The 21,724-nt window shown below is 40.7% G+C and overlaps 2 protein-coding genes across 10 annotated transcripts in view; both read left to right on the top strand.

The window, feature by feature from the left end:
- The window catches only part of ADGRG2 (adhesion G protein-coupled receptor G2), a 43,345-nt gene extending 31,320 nt beyond the window's left edge, over window positions 1–12,025 (top strand). For all 7 annotated transcript variants that reach the window (XM_081909164.1, XM_081909165.1, XM_081909162.1 and 4 more), the window contains 11 exons: window positions 1,774–1,917; window positions 2,015–2,137; window positions 2,462–2,504; window positions 2,721–2,824; window positions 3,562–3,689; window positions 5,048–5,316; window positions 6,426–6,525; window positions 9,240–9,523; window positions 9,768–9,869; window positions 10,915–11,067; window positions 11,162–12,025. In XM_081909164.1, the coding sequence (XP_081765290.1) occupies window positions 1,774–1,917; window positions 2,015–2,137; window positions 2,462–2,504; window positions 2,721–2,824; window positions 3,562–3,689; window positions 5,048–5,316; window positions 6,426–6,525; window positions 9,240–9,523; window positions 9,768–9,869; window positions 10,915–11,067; window positions 11,162–11,346 (1,635 nt within the window). In that variant the 3' untranslated portion in view covers window positions 11,347–12,025. The remainder of the gene's footprint in view (window positions 1–1,773; window positions 1,918–2,014; window positions 2,138–2,461; window positions 2,505–2,720; window positions 2,825–3,561; window positions 3,690–5,047; window positions 5,317–6,425; window positions 6,526–9,239; window positions 9,524–9,767; window positions 9,870–10,914; window positions 11,068–11,161) is intronic.
- Window positions 12,026–15,031: 3,006 nt separating this feature from the next.
- The window catches only part of PHKA2 (phosphorylase kinase regulatory subunit alpha 2), a 51,719-nt gene continuing 45,026 nt past the window's right edge, over window positions 15,032–21,724 (top strand). For all 3 annotated transcript variants that reach the window (XM_081909168.1, XM_081909167.1, XM_081909166.1), the window contains exons 1-2: window positions 15,032–15,496; window positions 18,349–18,543. In XM_081909168.1, the coding sequence (XP_081765294.1) occupies window positions 18,466–18,543 (78 nt within the window). In that variant the 5' untranslated portion in view covers window positions 15,032–15,496; window positions 18,349–18,465. The remainder of the gene's footprint in view (window positions 15,497–18,348; window positions 18,544–21,724) is intronic.

Here is a 21,724-nt window from a genome sequence, read left to right as displayed (position 1 = left end):
CAAGGACATGTTAAAAACAGCCATAACTGTTAAAAGTGGCACAATACTCCTTTAAATGAATAATGCAGTTGGAGCCATTGTTTGATGGAACTTACTGGTACATGCAGAAATTCAGATTGCAGCCAGGGCATTGAACGCCAGATGGGCAGCATATAAATAATAAATTATTATTATTATTATTATTATTATTATTATTATTATTATTATTTTATTTTATTTTATTTTATTTTATTTTATTTTATTTATCGCTTACTTCTAAGAAGGCATGTATAGGATTGCAGCGTAGTCTTCATCATTTAAATGAAAAAACAGGCTGTATTGGCCAGTAGATTTCAGGGTTCAATGGGCTGTATCCAGTGCTTTTTTTCTACCCCTAAACATTTTGTGATTCTAGGTTTAGCCTCATTGAGGGGCAGTATTTCAATATGAGTAGGAAAATGAGAGTACCCCTAAACATTTTTTAGGGGGGGAGCACTGGTTTTATCCAATAGTAGCTTTGTTTTAGTATAGAGTGCTTCTGCTTGCACAAGCTGGAGCAGCTAATTTTTACTGAACAACCCCACCCCCCGGCTTCCACCACCCTTAAGTCCTTCTGCCCCATACAAAAGCTGTTTCTAAGGGTTGGCAGACCCTTTAAAATAGAATGGAGTGTGACATGGAGGACTGCAGGAGCTTATTTTTAAAATATGATTTTAAACAATGTGACATATACTCGGAGTCCTGTAGTGATTTCATGCTCTTTATTGCAGCTTGTAAAACAGTGATTGAATTTCCCCCCAAACCTCAGGCTTTTATATACATTACTTACACAATGAGTCCCGTCTGATTGGCTGATTCTGCTTCCCTCCTGGAGCCTGATTGGTCTTCTCCTGCAGGCCAATCAGCGGTTGCATTCTACGATCCTACAAGCCTAATAGGCTGATTAACTTCCTCCTGGAGCCTGATTGGTCTTTTCCTGCAAGCCAATCAGTTGTTGCATTCTAGGATCCTACTTGCCTATTGTTCTAGGATCCAAGCTTAGTACATAACACCACGATTACAAAGAGTTCCTGATCTGATGAAGGCTTTTCTCTTGCAGTTGGCTCTGGTGTTTCTTTCTGCCATGTGTTTGCCTAGTCACAAGCATTCTAGAGAAGATCGTAGAATAATTTGATGCTTATACCCTCTGTGAACACTAGAAATAAGATGAAATAATAATGAAACCTAAAAATCCTTCTGAATTGTTTAGAAACTAGGAAAAACAAATATATAGGAAGCTGCCTTACATTGAGTGAGACAAATTTATATTGTCCACAGTGGCTGGAAGCAACTTCCCAGGGATTCAGGCAAGGAGTGTCTCCCAGTCCTACCGGGAGATGCTGAAACCTTTTGGATGCAAAGCCACTGTTCTGCACTTTGTGCACAATTTTAGCTAGCCATTCTTAATAATGTAATTTTGTGTTACCTATATATGAGTCATTAGGATCTGAAAGAAGAGGACTTGCAGCATTCAGGGCACACACAAATCCATCTGTTCACCAATTAGACTGAATGGGCTTGAAGAGGGAAATGCTTCCCATGTCCCACAGCTGATGCTTCTCTTTGTTGGTTGAAGTTCATAATTAGTGGAGTCAGATTGGGGTAGATAGATCAATTTGATATAGTAAATGTCAGTAATACTCTTCACAAAGCACAGCTCCAGACTAGGCTAAATCTAACACAAAGCACAGGGTCCAATTGCCTCTCTATTTTGTATGCATTATAATTTTTTCTCTCTCTCTTTCTCTTTTTAAGGTTGCTCTTGGATCTGAAGTGCCTACAAAAAGTGCTGGATCCATTACACTTCCATCATCAGTCATGACAAATTTGTCACCAGAAGCTCAGCATCAGGCTTCTAGAATTACCTTCAACTTTTTTGAGAAGACAACTCTTTTCCAGGTATGCCAAACATCTTCAGACTTTAGCTTTAGTGCATTGTGGCTATAAATACATTTTAATACAATTAACATGAGGGTGTTTTTTCCTCTCTCCCCAGGATCCCTCACTGGACAATTTGTCCCTGATCAGTCACGTTATATCATCAAGCGTTGCTAACCTCACAATTAGCGACTTGAAGACAAATGTTACTGTCACACTACAAAATGCCAGCCCTACTCAGGTACAAATGCAATTTGACCAGTTAACAAGCTTCTATTGCTACAGAACACAGAAATGAAATGGTCTCATCACAAAAAGGGTCTAATTTACATTAGGCAGACAAGAAAAAATAGCCACATGGAACAGCTGAGATATGATTTGATGGTGGTAAAGGAGCAAGAAAGGAAAAAATTCCTGGGGTGTGTGTGTGTGCACATTTATCTATAAATGAGAAATATTTGTAAACAGAAAGCTGCTTTTCTTTTTATTGTATTGTTCATTGTACATGGTTTAATTTCAAGGTGTCTTGGAGATAACAATCTTTTCTCCCCGTCTCTCCAAACAGGGGAATTTTGTCAGATGTGCCTTCTGGGACTTCAGTAAAAATGGTATGCCTGTGTGGTTCTGTCTTTTAAATTTTATTAATTCAATCAGTTTATATCTAACAGCAAAAAAACCGCTTACATCTGTCCAGTATATAGAAGACTACTACAAAACTAAACAATCCAACAGTAGCAACCACTAGTTTAACTTGCATTAACTTTGCAATAGCTTAAAACTCTACCAGTTATATATTAACAATGGAACCTTTTAATTCCTGGCAGGTGGCAAAGGAGGCTGGTCCTATGATGGCTGTGTAGTTAAAGAGAGAAGAACAAATGCAACCGTCTGCAGCTGCAACCATCTCACAAGCTTTGGAGTTTTACTGGTAATGCCTGTAGTATATAACCAAAAGCTGCAAAGCGGTTCCTTATGCCACTAGGTCTTAATGGGTGGCTTGCCTTGTGGCATAGAAAGGTGGGGGAAATCCCGGGAATATACCTGATTGCAAGGTCCTTTGGATTGTTGGTTAAAGTACCTGGATTGTGGTATTAAAAGAGACTAATATGTGCTTAAAAACTAGTATGTGCTAAGCCACATGATCCTAGGTTCATGCATGGGAGAAAGAAAGAGGTTCAGTTCAGGTGTACATATATCAGTTTATTTAGCTAAGACATGCACAAGCTTTGTCCCCATATACTCCACCCATTTGGTGCTGCTTCCTTCCTTTTCCAAGTGTTCTATGGAAGACTTCTTTCCCAATTAGGATGTGGTTGGAAATTATGGTTAATTTACTTAGGAAGTCTTCAGATGCTGGTACGCTGAGAAGATGAAGGTGTGGCCTAAGGACAGAGGATATGGGCACAAGGCTTGTGTAGATATCTCAGTTTGGTAAAACCAGATATTTATGCTTGAACTGAGCAAAAGAGATTAAGGTAGATTAAGTTGGATTTTGCAATCTCTTTGTAAAAATATGGATAACATTTTTAAAAGAAATCTATCTAGAGCCGCCTTACTGTAGAAATCCAGGTGTTGGTTGTTCTGGCAGTGAATAACCAGAACGTGGCTTGTAAATGAAATTTGTTCTCATGCTTCAAAAGAAAACATTTATTATTTCCTTTGCAGGATTTATCAAGAAACGCCACTACTATATCTCCCACACAAAGGCTGATTCTAACGTTCATCACGTACATAGGCTGTGGCCTTTCAGCCATTTTTCTTTCTGTTACTCTTGTTACATACATTGCATTTGAGTAAGTACCTGCTAATCATATCATAATGATGGTAATTTTTTCTGCATCTATTATTTATTTATTCAAGGTATTTATAGACCAGTTTTCAGGTGGACCTCACAGAGTACCTTTCATAGGATTATTACAGCAATAAGTGCTGGTTTTTTTTTTTTATAAAAAAAAACTTGTTTGTTTGAAAGAAGCTGTTGCGGCTCCTTCACATTCCCCTCAGGGCAAGATGGTTCTGCAGAAGCCCCTGTGTGGCAGGCAGACGAGGGAAGAGCCTCTTTAATGTGGCTTATATATCGATGTAATCACATTGAAGGATATCATACTATATTGAAGGACATTGATATTTTGCTATAGCTGAGAGCAAATTTCAGAAAAGAAACAGCTAAAATTTAAAACAACCTTGGATTATAATAAAGTTTTGTTTATGTGAAGTCAGGGATAGAAATTGCCTTATACTGAATAAAACAATATACATATTTTTAAAAGCATCGTCTTGTCTTTGCAATTGACATCGATACAAAGAAACTCATTGAACAAATTTTGCAGTACATGGCATGCCTTAGTGGACTTAGACTCCAAAAATATTGTTCTCAAGAAGAATTGATATGACCTGGAATTTAACTTCTTGTTCTGTTGTCATGCAAAAACATAAGTAATCCTACGCCCCACCTTTTGTGTTCTAACCTGTGCTGTTGTTTCTTCCCACACCTGTTTGAAAAAAGAAGAGTGTATATTCAGTAATTTCACAATTTCATTGTAAGAACAGGGACATAAATGAATCAATTATTAGATGCCACTTTTCTTTGGAATAGTGATTTATTGCCCCAAAAGACAATGTATCTGTTTTTCAAAACATTTTTGTTCTAATTTAGTTATAACAAAAATATAAACTATTCCATTTGCGTTACTATCTATTGTTATAGATAATTAGCTTTATCCAGACTTGTTCTTTTGCAAATGGAAATACTCATTCTGTTTGCAGAAGAGGTAAGAGTCAAGGGAGGGTTTTGCTGGAAGAAGCAGAATTGGTGAATATTGCCTGCCCGCTTCCTCCAGGAAAAATTAGGGACCATGCTAATTTTCAAAAAATTATAATAAAAATAAAATATTAATAAATTACTGATCGAGCATGTTCTTAAACTGCACTTTTTACACTTGTCTTTCACATGATTTTAGAATTTCAAGATACCCTGGAATTTATTAATTTCTGTTGCAGCTAAAAATTAGTAAAATTTCATCTGCACATATGGTCTTTGAACTGCAGTTGGAAAAGGTTATTTGTGTCTCAGATGGCATTAAGATTGTCACTTTTCTTGAATATTGTGATTGATATTGATGCAGGCGATGTTCATTACTTGTTTTTATAGGAAAATCCGAAGAGATTATCCTTCTAAAATCCTCATTCAGTTGTGTGTTGCTTTGCTTCTTCTGAACCTGGTTTTTCTCCTGAACTCCTGGATTGCTTTGTATAAGAACAAAGGCCTGTGCATCTCAGTTGCTGTATTTCTTCATTATTTCCTTTTGGTTTCTTTCACCTGGATGGGCCTCGAAGCCTTTCACATGTATCTGGCCCTTGTCAAAGTGTTCAATACTTACGTTAGGAAATACATCCTAAAGTTCTGCATTGTTGGCTGGGGTAAGTATTTCTTTCTGGATTTATCTTTGAAATGAGAATATATATGTCCTTCTAACTTGTTTAGAAGGATGGAATCCCATACTCACCTGAGAGTACAGCAATTGAACGCAGTGGGGCTTTACTTCTCAATAGCCATATATAGGATTGCACTGTTGGTTGCTAATGGGAGATCTATACACAGAGCAAATGTGCTGCAGTAGACAGTGTGATAGAATTAGACTAGGATTTAGATTTCCATGAGATGTTGAACTCAGCTACATTAGTCAATTTACATTATAAATGCATTATAACACTGTGACACCAGATGGTGCTGTAGAGCTGAAATTGCAATTCGGTGATATTTTCCATTGTGAGCTTTACAATGGTTTTTTCCCCAGAGCATTTTTTTATAGCTGTATAGATCTAGCCATAGATTCAAACCGCCTTCAGCTGTGAGACGCATCTAGTCTTAGGCAAATCACTATCTCTCCACTTAGCCTACTACACAGTAGCTTTTTTATTAAGAATTTAATTGGTTCAGTTTAACTGAAATGAAACAACAAAAGAAGTCAGTGTTGTTGCAAGGATAAAGTAATGTATCATCATGTATGCTTAGTGAATTTTAAAATAATAGGATCATTATACAAATTTTTGCAGCTCATAATACTCAGTGATGTCAGCAGACTGCTTTTGAGTACGCTAATCTGTGGGGTTTCAACTCCTTCTAGGAAACCTGCTATACTACATAGTGCTGTCGTAAAGATTATAAATGTATATGTATTGCTCTGAATATTTGTAATATCAAGTAGTGCCCACCCACCAGCACAATGTGTCTTCAGATTCCTAGCCCCCTGCATCCCTCCCTGCAGGTCCCCAAAATCTGCTCTGGAAGGTCAGAGCATCATCTAGAGTAGATTTGAGGAGCGGCATGCAGGGCTGTGCAGGGGAAGAGAGGAAGGAACCATGCCGGTCCTTTGTGCAAGTAGAGTCTGCTCCCACGACATTGTATTTCATCCTAAATACATGTTTTACTGTTGTTTCTATACAGCAGTTCTCATTGCCACCTCTCCAACAACCTAAGTATGTTTTTGCTATATTTTCCATATACCTAATGCCTTTTTATCTTTCAGGGGTACCGGCAATTGTAGTAGCCATTGTACTGATAATATCTCGAGATAACTATGGACTTGGCTTTTATGGAAAGTTTCCCAACGACTCAAATGATGAATTGTAAGTCAGCAACAACCGAAAGTATGCTGAAAGTATGAAGTTGCTTAAGTAGCAGCATATGCAGGGATGATTTTTGCTCCTCTTAATAATCATTCTTAAGGTCCTATGCCATATGTGTGACTGAGTTAGTACCATACATATCTCTGGAATGATGGAAGAAAAAGAAATGATATAAAATACGGATGTAAAATTAAAAGCATAAATTTAAAACATGATTGTGTCCTGAATATAAAGAAACAAGATATTCCACTGTGTTACTTTAGGTGTGATACACCCTTTTGAATGCACTTGATTGCAGTGATGGAAAAAGCTAAAAATTTAAACCAAGTGAAAACCTGATATTATATATATATATATATATATATATATATATATATGCAGGTTTTGGTGTCCTCGGGTGTCTTCCCGTGTAAAAGTTGGGGTGTCTAGGGGGGTGCAGCATCCGGAGGTGCCACCATGGTTTGGCTACTGGATGGTGTCTGTAATTTATCTGTGGAGAGGGTCTGGGTTTGGGTCTGGTGTGGTTGATTGGTGATGGCGTTCTGTGTGCCTCTGGATCTGGTGTCAGTTTTTGTGGGGAGGGCTAATTTCCAGATGTCTGGCAAGCGGGATGTGTCGTCACGCTTGTTCATGTTGTGAGGGTGTTTCTCTATCGCCTAGACACCCCAACTTTTACACGGGAAGACACCCGAGGACACCAAAACCTGCATTCCTGTACCCGTGAAAATCTACGAAAGCATATATATATATATATATATATATATATATATATATATATATATATATTTGCTTTCGTAGATTTTCACGGGTACAGGAATGCAGGTTTTGGTGTCCTCGGGTGTCTTCCCGTGTAAAAGTTGGGGTGTCTAGGCGACGTTTCGACGAGGTCTCACTCGTCATCTTCAGGCTGGTGCTTTCGGCTTCTTGTTACTGGAACAGAGCAGGATCTCAGTGTTTGAGTTCCTATAAATACTGTTGAGGGGGTGTGGTGTATAGCCTCCAATGTTCTGGGCAGAGAGGAAGTTCCCAGGCTAGTGTGCCTTTTCTTCTTTTGTTCCTTAATTACTTGAGGGATATCTTGAGTGATTTCTTGAGTGATATCCTGAGTACCACTTAGGTGGGTCATTAGGTGTGGATTAGTTGCTAAAGTCTTTGTGTCTTGACCTCTTGAACTTTGTGAAGAGTTTTTCTGAGAAGATGGCTGTACTGCACTTAGTTGTGCTCTGGCTTGGCTTCGTGTATAGGGGCGAGCTGTGGTTTTGTGGCCTGTGTCAGCCAGATCTGTGTAGGGATTGCAAGAAGCCGAAAACACCCCCCAAAAACCAAGACACAGAAGAAAACAATGGCATGGCCCTCCTTCCTTATATCAAGGGCACTACAGATAAAATTAGCAAAATCCTCCATAAACACAATATCAAAACAGCCTTTTGCACCAACCAAAAAATAGCCAATATCCTCAGAAACCCCAAGGATAAAATCCAGTTGGAAAACCAAGGGGTCTATGAAATACCCTGCAAAGTCTGCCCAGCCACGTACATTGGACAAACAAACAGACGAATAAATGCACGTATCGCAGAACACAAGAATGCCGTCAAAAAAGAAGAAAAAACTTCCTCTCTTTTCCAACACATGAAAGAAACAGGACACGAAATTAATTTTGCAGATTCCAAATTGCTCTTTAACATGGAACATCACCACAAGAGAATAATCATGGAAGCCATTGAGATAGAGAAACACCCTCACAACATGAACAAGCGTGACGACACATCCCGCTTGCCAGACATCTGGAAATTAGCCCTCCCCACAAAAACTGACACCAGATCCAGAGGCACACAGAACGCCATCACCAATCAACCACACCAGACCCAAACCCAGACCCTCTCCACAGATAAATTACAGACACCATCCAGTAGCCAAACCATGGTGGCACCTCCGGATGCTGCACCCCCCTGCAATCCCTACACAGATCTGGCTGACACAGGCCACAAAACCACAGCTCGCCCCTATACACGAAGCCAAGCCAGAGCACAACTAAGTGCAGTACAGCCATCTTCTCAGAAAAACTCTTCACAAAGTTCAAGAGGTCAAGACACAAAGACTTTAGCAACTAATCCACACCTAATGACCCACCTAAGTGGTACTCAGGATATCACTCAAGAAATCACTCAAGATATCCCTCAAGTAATTAAGGAACAAAAGAAGAAAAGGCACACTAGCCTGGGAACTTCCTCTCTGCCCAGAACATTGGAGGCTATACACCACACCCCCTCAACAGTATTTATAGGAACTCAAACACTGAGATCCTGCTCTGTTCCAGTAACAAGAAGCCGAAAGCACCAGCCTGAAGATGACGAGTGAGACCTCGTCGAAACGTCGCCTAGACACCCCAACTTTTACACGGGAAGACACCCGAGGACACCAAAACCTGCATATATATATATATATATATATATATAATCTGTAAAGACAGTTTGTGGCCTAGTTACTAACTTCAGTTGCAAGTAAGGTAGATGTGTAGCGGTCTCATCAAAACTGCAGACTACATGGCCCCAAATTTTTTATTCTGTTGCATGATGGGATGCTGTTCTGCGGGGGGGGGGGAGAGAAAGGGCTTTACTGTACGTGGAACTAGTCACGTGACTTTCTCAGTTTAGAGCTTTTCATTTTCAAAATGTTTATGGAACTGACTCTCACTTTTTGTATATTTTTTTTAGTTGCTGGATTAAAAACGATATTGTGTTTTACATCACGGTTGTGGGATACTTCTGCACAATATTCTTGTTGAATATCAGCATGTTCATAGTAGTGCTGATTCAGCTTTGCAGAATCAAAAAGAAGAAGCAACTTGGTGCCCAGCGAAAAACCAGCATCCAAGATCTCAGGAGTGTTGCTGGCCTCACGTTCCTACTGGGAATTACTTGGGGATTTGCCTTTTTTGCATGGGGTCCTGTAAATCTTGCATTTATGTATCTCTTTGCCATCTTTAACACCTTGCAAGGTACGTTCTTGGGGTTGTTGTTTTTTAAAAGTAGATCATATTAAGACATAATTAACAGAATACTTATAGCACTCTGTACAATGCACACAAAGCACTATCTGGATGCAATCCTTTGGTCCCAGCAAAGGGTGTAATAGGATCACTTGAATCCTCCTCTTTGATGATCTAGCAGTTTTATAAATAATTAAAAAACCAGGTAAATCCAGTGCGTCCCTTAAACTTTAACACATTCTTTTTTTTGCAGGTTTTTTCATTTTTATTTTCTACTGTGTAGCAAAGGAGAATGTCCGCAAGCAGTGGAGAAGGTATCTGTGTTGTGGAAAGTACAGACTGGCTGAAAATTCTGGTAAATATTTTTTTTAAAGTATTAAAATGTGTGTAGTCGCAGTGAGTTGAATCTAAAGGTGCTGGGATAGCTCAGTTGGTAGAGCATGAGGCTCTTAATCTCAGGGTCCTGGGTTCACATGGGGCAAAAGATTCCTGCACTACCAGGGGTTGGAATAGATGACCCCCAGCTCTACAGTTCTCCGATTCTATGATTCTATGTATCTTTGTAAGCAGAAAATGCTTACAAAGCAGATCCCGCACTTACAAATGGTGCCCCTGGGGGGGACGGGACGGTGCTGTGCAGAGGAGGGACTGGGAAGACATGCTTGCATGAACTCTAAGCTTGGGTAAGGCTTCTTTGACTGCATCTAGAATTTACATTTTTCACTGTTGCCAAATAAATTTACCAATGTCACACAAACCATTTTTAGACCATATACAGTGGTACCTCGGGTTAGGCACTTAATTCGTTCCGGAGGTCTGTTCTTAACCTGAAACTGTTCTTAACCTGAAGCACCACTTTAGCTTAAGGGGCCTCCCATTACTGATGTGCCGCTGCCAAACGATTTCTGTTCTCATCCTGAAGCAAAGTTCTTAACCTGAGGTATTATTTCTGGGTTAGCGGAGTCTGTAACCTGAGGCATATGTAACCTGAAGCATATGTAACCCAAGGTACCACTGTATTGGTTTGTTAGTGTAATTTATATACTGTTTCTAACCCTGTAATTCCACAATCACTGGAAACTGTTCTGTAGTGTTTATCAAAGCACAAGTTGGCATGCTATTTGAAGCAGATTAAAAATCAATTTTATGAAACTGAGTTTTTGCTATTAGAGAACTTTGGTATTAAGAGAAATGGATAGTCAACATTTTCTAAATTACCAAGGATAAAACAACAATAAAAAAATGTAACGTACTGGCAAAATCTATAGTTATAAAACCATTGGAGGGGGGGGGGAATAGGGGCTTTATAGATATGAGGTTTAAATTACCTTATTAATAGTACTTTTGAATGGGGCTTTAACATACATAACCATCCTTTTGTAATCCTTATTTTGCTGTAGATTGGAGTAGAACTGCTACAAATGGATTAAAGAAGCAGAATGTTAACCAGGCAGTTTCCACTTCCTCCCATTCTTTGCAATCAAACAGTAACTCCACTAATTCCACCTCAATGCTCATGAATAATGATTACTCAGCTCAAGCAAATGGGAATGGTATGTATACAGTACTAAGATACTCAGCTTCTATACTGAACCAGTCAACTGGCTCGAGTTCTAACAATTTAATTTTTTTAAATAAACATTTCAGGCAATGTCTCCAGTGAGAGGAACGGCGTTTCTTTCAACGTGCAGAATGGCGATGTCCGACTTCCTGACTTTTCAGGGAAACAGCTCATATTTCAAGAGAACCATGACACAGGCCCTAAGAAATCTTGCATTTCACTTAGAAGGACTTCAAAGAGAGGGAGCCTGCACTTTATTGAACCGATGTGACATTATTAAAAGTTGTTATTGTTTCACACAGTGACATATAGGTTTATTTTAACCGTTTTACATAATGTGAGAAGACTACCCCCTCCCTGCCCCAGAAAAGGACATTATTTAATATATAATAGCAAAGCTTCAAGGCAGTCTCCGATGGTCGAAAGAGTTTGTATTGTTTTTTTTCTTTTAACGTCAGTGAAATTAATTGACAAGGTACGTTAGACGTAGCATCGTGACTGGAAAACACGACCGGCTAAATTGGGGGGGGGGGGGGGTTAACAGCGGATGTTACAAGTTCCTTTTACAAATTCAACTTACAGTTATGAATAACTCGAAACATTGTACAGTAATGTTGTATTACTATAGATAATTAGATGCGAAACTGAAAAAGATGCTTAACAGCGAGATCCTTTACATGTCTGTTCAGAAATAAGTTCCACTGAGTTCAAAGGAACTTACTCCTAGATGTGTGTGTAGGTTTGCCTACATAGTAATATGTGATGTCTGCATCTTTTAATAGGATGTAGTCACAGATATAGTATTGTATATAGACAAAACAACAACTACCTTTGATTATCCTTTATATTTATTTCTTGTAAATTAAGTTTAATATTCCTTTGTATAGAAAAAAATAGTTGTGCAGAGTTTGAAGCCTTATTGTAATTATAAATTTATATGAAGTGAATTATTTCAGTTATCCTCGAATACTTGTGTAAGTATATATAAAAATGTGTCTGTGAAATAATTTAAAATGGTCATATACAAGTTGGAAAGACATTAGATTGCAAGTATGACTTCTGTAGGTGAGCTTGCTCATCACAGTTTAAGAACACATGAAAGCCTATTGGGATTTAAAAAAAAAAAATCTACAATTTAAAGATGGTTAGAGGAAAATCTACCACTTTTTCTCCCCAGAATGGTGTGGTGTCATGTTAAAAGAAAACCACTCACAGGTGTTTGGGCTTGAAACAAATTATTCAAGTATTGGTGATGCCATGTCATTTACCAGGGTAATAATAATAATAATAATAATAATAATAATAATAATAATAATAAATTTATACCCCACCCATCTGGCTGGGTTTCCCTAGCCACTCTGGGCGGCTTCCAACAAAGATTAAAATACAATAATCTATTAAACATTAAAAGCTTCCCTAAACAGGGCTGCCTTCAGATGTCTTCTAAAAGTTTGGTAGTTGTTTTTCTTTTTGACATCTGGTGGGAGAGAATTCCACAGGGCGGGTGCCACTACCAAGAAGGCCCTCTGCCTGGTTCCCTGTAACTTGGCTTCTCGCAGTGAGGGAACCACCAGAAGGCCCTTGGCACTGGACCTCAGTGTCCGGGCAGAACGATGGGGGTGGAGACACTACTCAGGTATTCTGGGCCGAAGCTTTAAAAGGTCAGCATCATATACACACACACACACACACACACACACACACACTGTAGTGGAAATCCTTCTCCTGAAGGACTGCTTCAGAGGGGGAAGGAAGGGATAGTCTTCGTGTTGCTTCAGGGAAGGATTTGTAGTTCCTTTATATCACCGCAAGTCCTTCAGCAAACACTATTAACTCTTCATCCCTGCTTAGGGCTAACAGTTATGCATAGCCACTTCTGCCAGGGATGTTTTCCAGCAGCAGATATATGTGTACACGAACCATTCATGGTTGGAATCAGTTTGGGGAATCAAGGGACGCACGGGGTCATTTTGACAAGCAGTCTTTCACAAGTGGGCTATACCAGTCCTGCATGCTCTTAATACATCTCTGTAAAGTGCAATTTAGCACACACATAGCTTTTGTCAAAGTCAAAAGTGACCAAGTGCCTTGGATATCTGATGATCAAAAAGGCAGTTCTATTTTCCATCTTCCTAAGATATGTTAACTGGCAGGTGATGCTCATGGAGCCTGGAGCCAATGGTCAGGGAAGCTCCAAAAGGTGCATCCTCATTTTACTGCATTAACAATATGACTCACGAACAATTAGCATAGCGTCACACGCCTCTTCTTTAACCTTCTAGACTGAATGCTGATTTTCTGCTTAGACCACTTTCATTATGAGTAATAGAACTGTTTATCCTTAGCTGCAAATTCTTGACAGATGCATTCTTGACACGTAACCTGTACAAAGATAATGAAACCAGCAAATGTCTTGTAATTTCATTTTTTTAGTAAATAATTCTGTTAGCTGCCTAGTAGATTTTGCTGGTTGTTTTTTTTTAATGAAATTTTGCTTACACTTTTAACTTTTAATCTTCAGTGGCAGGAGAGAAATAAACAAATACTTATTTCTGCCAGTTATGTCTAGCCTAAGAAACGTTATGCCATAATCATAATTATAGCATTATAAGGCTGTTAGTCTTTAAGGTGCCACATGGCTACTTCTTTTTGCAACAACTAGCACATTATCCCCCAATAAGCAAGTGACATTCACCCACCCCATGCTTTTCTTTTGAAATTGCTTTTGAACATGCTTTTCTTTTGAAATGTGTGTAAATACTGGCATACTAGGTGATACAGGTTCCACAAAATGCCACAGTACAGTGTCTGGAAGACCCTTCCAAAAATCAGTTTTATATCCTTTACGTGTATTTAAATTGTACAATTTGGAAGTAACATTGAGAATTGCTCGGGAAGTAAACTACTTGTTGCACAGGTGGTGTCATCAGGAAAGGTTCTGCTGAAGACAATTGGGATTCCGGATGACATTAACAGATTGGAGAACTGAGCCCCAACCAACAAAATGAATTTCAGTAGGGGCAATGTAAGGTTCTATATTTAGGAAGGAAGAACCAGATGTGCAAATCTAAGATGGGGGGGGGGGTAACGACACCTGTGAAAAGGATCCAGGAGTCTTGGTGGACTACGAGCTTAACATGAGTACAAGGCAATGCAGCAGCAAAAAAGGCTAATGCTATTCTAGGCTGCATTAACCGAAGCATAGTGTCGTGATCAAGGGAAGTCATAGCATCACTCTATTCTGCCCTGTATCCAGCTCTGGGCAACACAATTTAAGAAGGATATTGGCAAGCAGGAATGTGCAGAGGAGGGTGACCAAGATGATAAAGGGTCTTGAAAATAAGCCTTATGAGGAACAGTTCGGGTGTGTTTAGCCTGTGAAATATAGGAGGCTGAGGAGATATGATAGCCATCTTCAAATATCTAGGGGTTGTCATATGGAAGATGGAGCAAGCTTGTTTTCTGGAGGGTAGAACCCGAACCAATGGATTCAAGTTACAAGAAAGGAGATTGACGGAACACCAGTAAGAGCTTCGACGGTGGAACGGTCTCCTTTCAGAGGTTGTGGAGGTTTTTAAGCAGAGGTTGGATGGCTATGCTGAGATTCCTGCATTGCAGGGTACTGGATTAGATGACCCTCGAGGTCACTTCCAACTGTACCATTGTACGATTTATTAGCAGTCCAGGAACTTCCAATGCAGCAAGGCTGAGCATCTAAGCAGAGCGCGCGCGCAAAAGCTCAGCCCAGCTCTGCCCCGCGTCCGGCTCCCTTGCGCAACAGCAAAACAGCTTGCGAGAAAGTCCTGACAGGCTTACAAAGAGGCTTCATTCAAAAGCCAAACAGAACGGGCAGAATGCACCCACTGCGTTACATAACACGCAGGCGCAAAATGAAACCCTCCTCCTCCTCCCTCTCGCATTCCCCCCACCCCCTTTTACCGGAAGAGAAGTGTAAATATTGTTATTTTTTGCGGCTCACGTCTTTGCTGTCACATATATCTATATATCTTCGCAGACCTGCTTGCAACAAGAGGCGGGTTGTCTTCGGGATTTCGCCGGCCCCGTAACCAGTCTAATAAAGAGGAGGAACTATTTCTCGGGCCCGGGAGGCGCGTGCCTGGCTGCAACCTGACCCCGGGAGCTGGCCGCTGCGGGAGCCGCAAGAGCCTCACCCTCGCCGAGGGAGGCGCTCCCGGAAGAAGAGCCGCGTCCCGAAAGCGACCCTGAGCTTCCATTCCGGGGCGGTGGGGTGCCTGGGGGGGCGAGGGCGACAACTCTGCCAGGTCGGGCAAGCGAGCAAGGAATGGGGCTTCTCTGCTGAGGGGCGAGAGCTGCCCTCCCGCTCCTTTCTGGAGAGCTCGCAGGAAGAAAATAGCACCGCGCCATCCCGGAGAATGGGAATCGGGGGAGATCCTTGGCAGGTAAGGGCATCTCCGTTTGTGGCGCACTTGCATGATGTGAGTTAAGTGAAAGGGGGGTGGGGGCTGCCCGATGCTTTAGAATCGGAGGACGTTTTAGCCCTTCCTCCTAGACTTTCGGTTGTGTAGGCTGCTTAATCTTAGGAAATGCACCTTTTGTTTCGTCAGTTGTTTTATTTATTTATATATATACCGCGTGCTTGCAGTAGTTAAACCTCAGTTAAAAGTATTCAAAGAAGCAATAGGAGCCGTTAAAAACGATCAAAAGCACCTGTAGATATTTAAAATTAAAATTAAAAAGAGATTTAAAAGATATCAGCCTCTGTGTGTCTGGATAGGCTTGTCCAAAGAGAAATGTTTTAAGCAAAGTGCTAAAAAGTGAAGGCGCCTGCCTGGTATCAATAGGCGGGGAACTTTCAAAATGTAGGTGCCATTGCACAAAAACTGCAGAAGGATGTGCTGCTTGCAGCACCCACAGATTGAAAAAGTCAGTGGGGCACGTATTGGGTACGGTGGTCTCACGAGTAAACTGTTCCTAAGCCTGTGAGAGCTTTATATACGAATGCTAACCCCTTGGACTTGGCTGGTCACAAATTGGGAACCAGTGCTGATCTCTGATCAGAAGTATTATGCGTTGGCAGGGTCTCACACCTGTCAGCACTTGTGCCCCAGCATTCTGTACTAAATGCAGCAAGTGCAAGGGAAGCCCCACATGGTGCATTATATTATTATTATTATTATTATTATTATTATTATTAAAATTTGTGTGATGCCCTTCATCTGTAGCTCTCAGGGCAGTTCACAGCATAAAAACACAAAATACATAATAAAAGACAAAACAATAAAACACACACACGTGTGTATTGCAGCTATTCGTTCTTGAAGTCTCTGAAGGCATCTTGCCCTGAAACTCCTAATGACTGCTCCCATTGACTTCATCACTGCCAGGGGCTGAGAAGCATTCTTCCAATGCCTCTCTCTGGACTCTCTTCCAGAACTACTGTGGTATAATGCCCTCAATTCCTATTCCATGGAGCTTTTCCAGGAGGGTACTATGGTAGGTGGCCATTGAAAGCCATGGAGAGATCAAGAAGCAGGAGCAAGGTTGCACTCCCCTTGTCCGGCTTGCTGTGAAGGTCATCCAAGGACAGTTGTTCAAGGATAGAGCACATTGGTGATGTTCTAAAGAAGACAGTTCCAAAGAGTAGCCCTCATTTATAATAAAAGGCATCTAGCAACTTTCAGATATAAGCAGTTGAGGAGGACACCTGCTTTTAAAAAAGTAAAATAGTTATGCTAAAGTAATACCACAAATAGCAAGACACTGTAATACTCCAAGGCCTTTTTTTTTGCTAACATAGTCAAACTATCATTTTGTACCCTCCCTTCTGTTTGTTTTCTGTCCTCAGCAGTGTAACACTGTCGTGTTACATCAATAGTACATGAAACGATAAAAGTTGACCTGTTTACCATGGGTGTACATGGGTGGCGGCGGGGGCAGATGCCCCCCTAAATCAAATAAATATAAATACTTAACTGACCAATTGCATCACAAATAACTCAGTTCTGCCCCCCGTTACATAAAGATTGCCCCTTAAATAAATCCTGGCTATGCCCATGCTGGTTACTATTTTTATTTTCATTTTTAATTTCACTAGCACTACTATTGTGCTTCACATTACTTAACCAGAACGAAATGCTACCCCCCCCCCGCAAATTACTGGCCACAATTGCTAATTTAGGCTACAGTCCTATGCTTACGCTTACTTACCTATGAACTCAGTGTAAGTCCCTTTGAACTCAGTGTAAATGCATTGGGCAAAATGGGCAGACGGTAGCTCCCTCCAGGGCATTTCCTTCTCTGAGGTAGACAACTCTGGGATTCAGACACCTCAGACTTAGCTTGCATGTATGGCAAGGTCCTTCCTGAAGCCACATTTTGCTGTGCTGATTTCAAGATCCATTTATTTGGGTTGAGAAATAGAGATGGTGGTGGTTGCAGGGGAGACGTCCATAGTTTTAAATGCTTTGGGAACTGTTAATTTGAAAGAACGCAGCAGCATTTCTGCAGATTTGGTTGCATGCTTGATTCGGTAAGTTTGCTCCTAGTTTGGGGTGCGGGTGGCACTGTGGTCTAAACCACTGAGCCTGTTGGGCTTGCTGATTGGAAGGGTGACGGTTCGAATCCCTGCAACGGGGTAAGCTCCCGTTATTCTGTCCCAGCTCTTGCCAACCTGGCAGTTCAAAAGCATGCCAGTGCAAGTAGATAAATAGGAACTGCTGTAGCGGGAAGGTAAACGGCATTTACGTGCTCTCTGGCACTCGTCATGGCCCTCTGTGTGCCAGAAGCAGTTTAGTCATGCTGGCCACATGACCCAGAAAACTGTCTGTGGACAAACGCTGGCTCCCTCGGCCTGAAAGCGAGATGAGTGCTGCAGCCCCATAGTCACCTTTGACTGGACTTAACCGTCCAGGTGTCCTTTACCTTTCCTTTTATGTTTCTCAGGGTTTTATGAGGGCAGTTGTTATCCATGTACAATGGTTCTTGGTTTTGTTATATACACAGCTAGATGTCTAACGTGGACATAAGATACTGTTGATGACCTTTAGCACAGAAAGTGGAATTGGAATGAGGGTGGAAGCTGGATTGTATGTGCCTATGGAGTATGGATATAATTTCAAGGGTACAGTAATATACTGAACAGCTAATATGAGAAGTAGTGAGTTTGCTTCCATGTAACTGTGTATAGCGTTGCTGCTTCAAGAGTATAGTTGAGACGGTGAATATATGTAGGCAAAAGGGGAAACTCCCTGGCTATTTTGTTGACAACTACTCTGTTTATTTTGGGAGAAAGATGCCTGCTACCATCAAGACCTACAATTCAGCCTGCTGATGAATGAATGAGCTATTAGTGCTAAAAGCCGCTAGGAAGACATTGGCGCCTCCAGCCACCCAGCCTTTCTCCTGAAAAATGAGGAGCAGAAGCAACTCTGGAGTCCGTTTAGACGGCTACGCCCGGCTTGTTCAACAGACCATTTTGAGTTATCAGGTCAGTGCCACTACTTACAGGTGAAAGGGTTGTTTCTGTTTTTAACAACCCTCTGTTTTCATATTTATTTTTAGCAATCATTGTTTGCTTGCATATCAGAGCATTTGCTCTGACCTGTAAGATGTTTGCTTTAGCTAGATGTGAAGAGAATATTTTGGATCATAGATTCATGGAATTGCAGAGTTGGAAGGGATCCCGAGGGTTATTCAGTCCTGCACCCTGCAATGCACGAATCTCAAGTAGATCATACATGATGGATGGCCAATCCCTGCTTTAAAACCTCCCACCTCTTGTGGGAGTCTGTGCCACTGTTGAACAGCTCTTAACAGCAGAAAGTTTCCCCCCCTGATGTTTAGTTGGAATCTCCTTTCTTGTAACTTGAATACATTGGTTTCCTACCCCCCAGAGCAGAAGAAAATAAGCTTGCTCCATCTTACATGTGAGAGCCCTTTTGATATTTGAAGATGGCTGTCATATCTCCTCTCAGTGTCCTCTTTTCCAGGCTGAACATACCTAAGTCCCTCAGTCATAAGGCATGGTTTCCAGACCGCTTATCATCTTGGTCACCCTCCTCTGCAATCATTCAAGCATGCCAATATCCTTCTCAAATTGTGGTGCCCAGAATTGGAGACGGGTGTGGTCTGACCAAGGCAGAGTGGGACTAAAGTCTAGATGGGTACATTATTTCTGGGTGGATGGCAACAAATAACCAAGAAATGTTGGTGAGGCAGTCTGCAATAACTCACTTTTATGTGAGTTACCTTCCATAAAGTCCCAAGCATAGACATCATAATGGGCATCTTATTAGATGCCTATGTAATTCTACCACTCCCTTCCAAAGTTATTTGAGCAGGCTGAGAAGGCTTTAAATAGTTTTAAATGACTGGCAGATTCCAGTGATCAGAAGGACATATTGCCCCCTTTTTAAGGTAATGCAGAATGTGGGCAGGGGTCTCTCTCATTCTCAGGCCTCCACATGTCTATCTCTGGTGACAAAGTCATTGGCTTCTGCTGCTTTGGGATTTTGCTTACCAGCTGAGCTTGTATCTCCCCTGCTCCTTCCTATCAAATTTTAGCTGAGTTGAGCAGCTGATAATAAAATGTATGGAGTGTTTTTACCTTTGACAGATGCTTCAAGGGAATTTCCTAGCTCACAGGCTTCCCCCAGAGCTTACTTTCTCCTTCCTAGCTTGTCTGCCACATCTCTGCCTACTCCTCGCCTTAGAAGTCTGATACATGGTTAAGATGTTTGGCCTTTTGCAGACTGTGTGGAGTGATGCTTTGCTGTAGTTGCTGCTGCTGTTTTTTTCAGCACATGTAAAGTTTTCTTTAAGATCACCTGTACATCTCTCCAAAGTTTCTGAGTCCTGACATGTTAATCCTCCTCTCCATTTCCAACATTCACGCTGTGAGTGACAGTTCTCATGTAGCTAATACATAACACCCACCCATAAGAAGGCTTGGGGGAACCCCAAGGTTTGCAAGAGTGTAAAGAAATCTTATGGGGGGAACTGAGGGGAATCCCCTAAATAGCCTAATGAGGGCTGAGCTTGCTCAGTGGCCATGAAATATGGAGGTCACATCCATTTAAAGCATAACTGTCATGGCTTCCTCCCAAGAATTCTGGGAACAAATTTGTTAAGGTGGCTGTGAGTTGTAGCTCTGTGAGAAATAAACCACAGTTCCCAGGATGCTTTGGGGGAATCCATCTTTGTTTAAAGTAGCATAAGACCACTATAAATGCATGATGTGGATGTGCATACTGTTGGGAGGAAAACCAGGAAGAGGACTGGAATAGAATCCTGAACAGTAGCACTTGATCCAGTGAAACATTTTGCTGCATTATTCCATTTTTTCCACTTCATATCACTTACATATTGTGCCGTTAGAGCTGCTTATACATTTATTCTTATTTTAACAAAATTTATATGCCGCTTACTCAAACAAAGAACCTCAAAGCGGTTTACAAAAGACAATAAAATATTCATTAAAAATACCAATAAAAGCAAACATTAAAAACCAGGTAGTTTATATACAGATATAGTCAGTTATTTTAAAACAGTTATTCCTAAATCACTGATTCTTAAATCACTGTTTAAATTCTTAATATTGCATGCTAAAATTACATGCCTTGTTCGGCTTGCTGAAGCAAATAAATTTTATAGCAATATAGCACAAAATTGGCACCATTGGTTTCTATGTGTAGGTGCCGCTATCAGTAATACTAATTTGGCTAACAAGTACCTGTGTCTTTTAACCACACATATATTTGTTAAATGGATAATGGTAAATTTGTCATGTTTGGATACATTCTGCTACATAGAAATAAAACAGGTACAGGAGAATAGTCTCTGTGACTCTTAGGATAGATGTGCCTATAATTGTAGGCACGTGGTTGGCTGTAAGTATTTATTATGTTGTGGCTAAGAAATAAACCATGAGCATTGCAAAAATCTTAGGTAAAGAATAACTAGAGCCATTGGATACATTTGGGCTCCTGGATAAGAATAACAAAATTCTCCAGTTTGTTGAGCTGAAGGCACCCTATGAGAGAGAGCAGCAGCGTCTTTTGAGGGAGCCTTCAGTTAAAATACTTTGATCTACAGTGATGAGAGCAGGATTTTTTCCATGACTCACTTTCCAAATATACTTCTCACATAGAAGTGTATGCTGGAGTAGGACAGAATAAAGGGCATAATGCAGATTGCAGACCCTAAAGGTCATTGACAACTTTGACACCAGACTATGTCAGGAGCAGACTCTACAGATGACAATTAGTATTGTGTTTAATATTGTCTGCTGGAATAAGACATCACAATACCAGGCAAACCTCAATAGAAAACTGAGGAAGATATGCCACAACAAGTCCAGTGCAACTCGAAAAACTGAGTCACGTTTTACTTAACTTGAGGGAAACCTTGAAATATAGAATTAGGAAGGCTCCACGCTGTACGTGCTAGAGATCCACTGTGGTGTGTGTATGTGCATTTATGAAATTCTTCTGAAGTCAATAAAACCTCTTTAGGATGAGACATGGTGGGTACAAATCTATTTTTGAGAGTGGCATCTTTCTTTTCTTCCTCCCTCCATCCCACTCTTCTTAAAACTCTTTTCACACAGCAAATGCCTTGGTTTCCTACTTTCATCTCTTTAGCCTGTGCATGCATCCAGTGCAACAGGA

This window comes from Podarcis melisellensis (genome assembly GCF_964234715.1).
Source record: "Podarcis melisellensis genome assembly, chromosome: 4".
NCBI lineage: Eukaryota > Metazoa > Chordata > Lepidosauria > Squamata > Lacertidae > Podarcis > Podarcis melisellensis.
Note: the sequence above shows the minus strand (reverse complement) of the source record. Positions and strands in the feature narration are given on the sequence as shown.